At 37.9% G+C, this 7,072-nt stretch overlaps 1 protein-coding gene across 1 annotated transcript in view; it reads left to right on the plus strand.

Annotated features, from left to right (window-relative positions):
* Positions 1–911: 911 nt before the first annotated feature.
* The window catches only part of EDEM3 (ER degradation enhancing alpha-mannosidase like protein 3), a 29,767-nt gene continuing 23,606 nt past the window's right edge, over positions 912–7,072 (plus strand). Inside the window, exons 1-2 of the mRNA XM_019471168.1 lie at positions 912–959; positions 5,366–5,466. Of these exons, the coding sequence (XP_019326713.1) occupies positions 930–959; positions 5,366–5,466 (131 nt within the window). The 5' untranslated portion in view covers positions 912–929. The remainder of the gene's footprint in view (positions 960–5,365; positions 5,467–7,072) is intronic.

Below are 7,072 nucleotides of genomic sequence, written 5' to 3' on the forward strand. Positions count from 1 at the left end.
TGGACATGGCATTTGTGTGCCAGACCCTGGGGGTTTGTCTGCTGCAACGGATCCCAGAACTGCAGACTGGATGTAGTCTGTGAAGTACCTGAAAAAAGCATCATACTCCGCTCTTTTAATGGCTTAATGCATTTGATGAGTTAAAACTACTTCTTAAATTTCCAAGTCATTGAACTAAATCAGATATTTAGAATATAATTGTGGTGTTCTTGTCTCTTTTATGTTCAGTCTCATCAGCAGAGATTGTGAATTATGTTGATGGTAGCTTAGAAATTAGCATGCTCCTTTGCCTTGCAGGGCACCTCAGTAAACAGTTAGGAATGATTGGAAGTAGTGCTGTCTCTCAAAAAAAACCCAGTGCTTTTTTATATAGTAGTGTTTTTCACCTTGACTGCTTTTCAAACATGTAAAATAAATGTATCTACAAGGGTTTTCTTTAGTATTTGCTTGCCAAGACTTTTAATGCAAGGAAGAGGTGTACCTCGTAACTACTGGTCCTTTTCTGAATCATGGACAGGAATTTATGCCGTGTCAGTTGGTTTAGTATTGGTGATTACAAGCAGAACATAATTCTATTTGCCGTTTTTTGCTGAGCATGGAATGTGTCCCATCTCTAGCTTTAATGCGTTGGTGACATCTACAGCTATTTAAGGGGAAGCACAGGAGGTTGAAAGAGATCTCCAAATAGTTTGATGTTAGGTGAAGACATAGTCTTTCCTTTCTGCAGTGAACGAAAGTAGCCGAATTAGGAAAAATTATTGCGCTATATTTCATTTACTTGAGTAGAGTATGTTAGTAGAGGACCTGTTACTGATATTCAGATATTGGTGTCATACATCTTGCTGTTCTAAGATGGTGTGTTGAAGGCCATTGTGAGGCAGACCACTAATGCTTTTTCTTTTTTCTTTTTTAGAAACCAAGTGCTTGAAATGTTTGATCATGCATATAGCAATTATATGGTAAGTAAAATACTTGTTTGTTTAATTTTTTCAGAGTTGTTATTGCTGACCTGGGAGAGAAAGCAACCTACAGTACATGACATTCTAGAGAAATAGCAGGGAGGTAGGGGTAAAAACAAAGCTAAAATAAATAAGAGCACCTGCATAGCCTTTAAAAAGAAATGAACAAGTGTTACTTTCAGGAAGAGCAGTGTCAGGAGGGTTGTGATGGCTTTCAGAATGGTAGCTAGGAATTGCTAGCAGTAACTCTGTTAATCTGTGCCTGATCTTTCTCAAACCGGTTTATCTCACATCAAGCTATGAACAGTTTTCATCTTTGGTAAAGTATTTGGTTTGAAATTCCAGACTCCTAAAAATACTAGGAAAAGGAAGCTCACAAAGAGCTGTCTCTAGTCATCAGAATCTGGAGAATACAAATTGATCTTACTTATTTTGTAGGTAAAAATTATGTACAATATTTCTTCTGTGGTAAGATATGTTAGATGCAGTTTGGTAGCTCTTTTACAAACAAACAGTTTGTAAGAACAAAAAGGGGATCTGGTGTCATATCTACGCATTATAACCTCTTCTGAGTATGTGACTGTCATATGACAGTAAGCCACATTTGCTATGGTTTCTTTTAATATGACTTGTGATTTTCTGTGCAGGTGTCTTCATGTTCTGGATATGTGAGCCATTCTGCACTCTAATCAACCTTGAAATACGTTAGCTTAGTTTAGATATATTTAAGAATAAAGAATTACTTAAAGTGGACTGACTTTCCTCAAGTAATAATTACTTTCAAATATACTGTAAGTAATACACTTCTGAGGAGAAACCGTAAGTGTGAATAAGATAAATATAAAAGATGCATTCGTACTGAGTTTACGTTAACAATCTTTTTGTAAATTCTTTGTGGCTGTTGCAGAAACCCCTCTCTTTTATGTTGCACAAGTTCCTGCAGGACAAACCGCTGTCTCTTGACAGTATCTTGCCACATGTCCCAGTTTCTGTATTATGGTTTAACGCTTTAATATGTAATACAGGCTTAAAAGTTTGTGAGTTACAAGTTTATACAGTACATGAGAGTTATAGAATTAATGGATAGAAAGTCAAGCAAGAGTATTTTCAAAGCGGGTGTAGTTTTTCTTTTTAACATTAGCTCTTGCTTTTTGACACATTAGTGGTTTAAGAGACATCAGGCTTTTTGGTGATAATTTATAACTCGTTACCTGGGACCTGGTTCCATGAAAAACACTTGGCTTGGGGTTCCCATGGCATTCTGAAGTAAAAACTGTTATGTATTTGGCAAAATTGCATAAAATGTTATATGCCAGTAGAAAGGATCTGTGCTCCTACTGTTCATCGTGTGATAAATTGGAAACTGGTAGGTGTCTTGCTATATCTGAAGCAAGAAAATTCTGGATGAAAGAGAAGAATGACTTCAGCTATCTGGAAACTTTGAAGCCAAAAGGATATTTACTTGCCACGTATGCTGGAGCACTAAACAAACAGAGAAACATGACTTGTTTGTTTAAAGTTGAAGAAAAGATTAGGGTATCAAGACTTGATTCTGACAGCAAGAGAATTAAGTGTTTTTGCAGCTGCTTTTGAAACAGCCAGCTGAAAAGTTTTGATTTTCTGTTTCTATTAATATGTGGTTTAGACTTGTGTATTGAGAAGACTGAAAATTCATGTTTGCATGCAAGGGGGAAACTCCCTTGTCTTTTTTTTCAGTTGTTAACAGGAGCTTTGAGTAAAAAGCTACTGTTTTTTTCAGTCCTTCAACACTATTTGTAATAATCAGGTTTTTTTTTCTTCTTGACCGTCAGAAAGAATATGTGAAACTGTCAGTCACTTGAGGCCAGTAGGTATTTCTTGGTTTACAGCACTAGTAGCAATGTGTCTTTTTTTTCATTATTCGAGTACTGTGCTGCCCTGAATTTACAGTTCTGACGTTAGGCAATATGATCATCTGTTCGGTCAGAATGTGTAGAAATTCCAGAGTATCTGCTGAGCTCCATTTGTATAAAGTTTTCCAGAAGTATGTTTATTGTAACATTTGTGCCGTGTTTTATATTTAATGGCTCTTGCTACCTTCCTTTGAGGTTACTTGAAAGGGGAGAAATTACAAGTTGGGGAGGGGAGAATTTATACTTGACACGGTAGTCTTTCCTGCTCTAGACAGAGAATAAGTGAACTTTTATTTTTCAAAATGCTTCTAGTTCCTTATGATTTTGTAAGACTGAAAGTCGATTTTCTTCAGAATTTTTATCGCCTTTTTTATCCATGACTTAAGCCAGAGATCTTAGTTTCGACATTGCTTTTGTCCTGTACTTCTTTAATCTGTTTTTCTGAATACTTTGCACAGATATTCAGAAACATCTGAGCCATATTAAAATGATCTAGATTCTGGCTTTTGTAGTTGAACTTGAGGAGAACAAAGAGTCGTGCAAAGACCAAAATACTTGGGAGGGTGGTAGACAGGGAAACAAACCATCAGTTTCAAAAGAAGTTACTGTAAGAGCTGTTTGTTTATAGAAGAATGCTCCTTCTTTTCCTCTCTATTTCACGTTTGAATATAGATTATTTTTTATACCATATATTTGGAAAGACTTTGAATGTGTTTACTTGCAGTTTCAGTGCAGTAATTCAGCCTTTTCATCCTGCCACGTTAGTTCACCACTGAAAGCAGAATTGGAGAGCACAGTACAGCAGTCAGTTTCCCAATGAAATCGAAAGAGAGAAGCTCCATCCCAAATAATTTGTGTTGGACTTCTAATGGAGAGGCAATTTTATGCATGTTTGTTGAAATTGGATATATTTAAAATTCTTAATAGCTATTCTGAAAATTTTTCAGTAAACCTCTCCTATTGCACAATCATGAATTTCAAATTTGTGTCTGTTTCATTTGATATCCCATTTTGGTGGTAGTTTAAACCTACAAAACTTGCATTGACTTGAGAGGGAATAGGAACAGGCATTTTATTCAGTGTGCTTGACTTAGGCAATGGTGCCACTCCTGTTATTTCTGACTGACTGGCAAGAAATAATCTTACAATACAGCTTGCTTCGCAGAGTGCTTTTTCTAGAAATATGGAAAGTAACCATTGCTTTTCCAAAACAATCTAGCAATGTCTTGCTCTTTAAAAAAAATTTTTATATTTGTAAAAGGCTCAGTCTTGGTAAGCTATTTTTGTGAATGTTATCTTTTGTTATGCCTTGTGTAGTGATTTACCAATTTATTATTTTTCTTCTAAGTGAGTTCTCTTATCTGGCACTGATCGTGACCCTGAGTCACTCATGTTCATTTGGAAATGTTTCCAAAGTGACTTTAAAGTCTAATTCCCACTATTTTCTCCATGAAATATCAGCCACTTGATAATGACTGCATTAGTTTTAGGTTTTAAACACATCTTTGAGATGATAACTTCTGTCTAAGAAACATTATAGGAAGTGTCATATGCCCCTTGTTGCAGAAAGCACACAATTAACTATTCAAGTTAATTGGTGGGGTTTTTTTTGGATGTGCTGTTAGTTGTTCCAGACTTCTCTGGGAGGTTAGAGAGGTAGAGAGAAGGAAAAAGAGGTCCTGTTGCTCTGTTCACAGTTTAATCATTTCCAGCCACCCAGCTGGAAAGCAGCTTTGCAGAAAAGGACCTGGGGGTCCTGGTGGACACCAAGTTGACCACGAGCCAGCAATGTGGCCTTGTGGAAAAGGTGGCTAATAGTATCCTGGGCTGCATTAGGCAAAACATTGCCAGCAGGTCAAGGGAGGTGATCCTTCCCCTCTACTCAGCACTGGTGAGGCCACACCTGGAGTACTGTGTCCAGTTCTGGACAAGAGAGTTATAGACATACTGGACAAAGTCCAACGAAGGGCCACAAAGATGATGAAGAGGCTGGAGCATCTTTCCTGTGGGGAAAGACTGAGAGAGCTGGGGCTGTTCAGCCTGGAGAAGAGAAGGCTCAGAGGGATCATATCAATGTAGAGAAATACCTGAAGGAAGGCTGTAAAGAAGACGGAGCCAGGCTCTTCTCAGTGGTGCCCAGTGACAGGACCAGAGGCAACAGGCACAAATTGAAACGTGGGAGGTGCCCTCTGAACATCAGGAAATGCTTTTTTCCTGTAAAGGTGACTGAGCACTGACACAGGTTGCCCAGAGAGGTTGTGGAGTTTCCTTCCTTGGAGGTATTCAAAAGTTGTCTGAACACGGTACTGGGCAGCTGGGTCTAAGTGGCCCTGCTTGAGTAGAGTGGTTGAACAAGATGACCTCTAGAAGTCCCTTCCCACCTCAAAGATTCTGTGATTGTCATGCGGTTTTTCTGAAGTACAGCATAACTGGGCTTCCTTTTAACGGGCTCTGAGGATTTGCTGAAATGGCTGTAACAGCTATAACTTACTCCCTTGTTTTGTTTCCCTACAGGAGCATGCGTATCCAGCTGATGAACTCATGCCTTTAACTTGTCGTGGACGAGTACGGGGTCAGGAACCAAGTCGAGGGGACGTGGATGATGCCTTGGGAAAGTTAGTGTTTGAAATGGTTACTGTCTCATGTAAACATCTAGGAATCTAAGTACAATTTGCAGCCCATAAAACGTGTTTCTTCAGTTGATATGGCCACAAACTTAAATTTGTTGAAAAAGATTCTATGGGTGCAGACAAATCCATAATTTGTCTCGTAAGTTCTCTTATGGGGGTTAGGAGGAAGCTATTGGAAAGAAAGCTGTAATTGTGAACTTCTTGCAAGTTAGGCAGAAATACTTAACTTTTATTATTTCCTCCCATGATGTTAACTGATGTGAAATTATATCTTAATTGGAAAAAGAGAATTGACCAGTGAATGAGATCCAAAGATAGATTTTTTTTTTAATCATTCTCCAAGTATTTCCCATAGGAAGGCCTTCCAAATGTCAGCTGACATTTATGGTATTAGTAAATTTGACTGCTAAATACGGGTTATAAGGGTTAATTATCAGCTGCACAGAACAGTAAACTGTTATCCATTATGCTGGCCTTAAGTGATACTTAAAATGCCTTTTTTTTTTTTTTGGTAGAAAGCTCTCTGAAAACATAATTAGTCAAATATTATCATGTGTGTGGTAGCCCGAGGCCTTTGCCAAAGTATAAAACATTATTTCAGACGTGGAAATTCTTCATATTTTTCCTTTTAAGATAGCTTATAATACAAAGTACTGATCCTTTGGCTGACAAAATGCAAATTTAAGGACTGTTTTTCTCCGTGTTAAATTGAACGATCAAAGACAAAGTTTGAATTACTCTAAATGTGTTTGTAATTGATTTTTTTCACAAGGAATGTTGTCTGTGTGTGTGCTGTTTATGTTTATAGAGCAAATATCTAATAACAAATAGCTGATGCTTTTTTTTATTGGTATCACTGCTTAGTGTCCCTAAGCAGAATAGTGTAATCACAGCTGAAGTCTTTGTCTTAAATACTTACTTCTAATTCACTCTCTGATATTGAGCATGTCATTTTGGTTATTTTAAGTTCCTTAGTCTAGAGATTCCTATATAAGCCTGCTGCCTTGGAGGTATTGAGAGATACAACTGACGAGAAAGAAGTGTCAAGAAAATGTATTTTTAATCCTGGTCATACATTCTTCTTAATGACCTTTTATTACATAGTAATATATGATCATTTGAGTAAAAATACCTTTCAGCCCCTTAGATGCATTGAATAGTGTAAGTATTTATTATTTTTCTGTATATGTGCTTTTTTCTGTTCTTAATAATCAGCTATATTATTATTTATCAGATTTCTTATATAATCCTTTTTCTTGCCAGTTGGCTCATCAGTCATGTTCTATACAAGCCTTTGCAATCACAAAATGACAGGGTGAGACAGCTAGGTCAATTCTGTTCCCCTGGAGGGCTAGGGAGTATACTTGGCCGGTCACGAGCGGTGTTCCCCAGGGCTCAGTTTTGGGGCCGGTCTTGTTTAATATCTTTATTGATGATCTGGATGAGGGGATTGAGTGCACCCTCAGTAAGTTTGCAGATGACACCAAGCTGGGCGGGAGTGTTGATCTACTCGAGGGTAGGAAGGCTCTGCAGAGGGACCTGGACAGGCTGGATCGATGGGCCCAGGCCAACTGTATGAGGTTCAACAAGG

This window comes from Aptenodytes forsteri, unplaced genomic scaffold, assembly GCF_000699145.1.
Source record: "Aptenodytes forsteri isolate BGI_AS27 unplaced genomic scaffold, ASM69914v1 Scaffold289, whole genome shotgun sequence".
Taxonomy (NCBI): Eukaryota; Metazoa; Chordata; class Aves; order Sphenisciformes; family Spheniscidae; genus Aptenodytes; species Aptenodytes forsteri.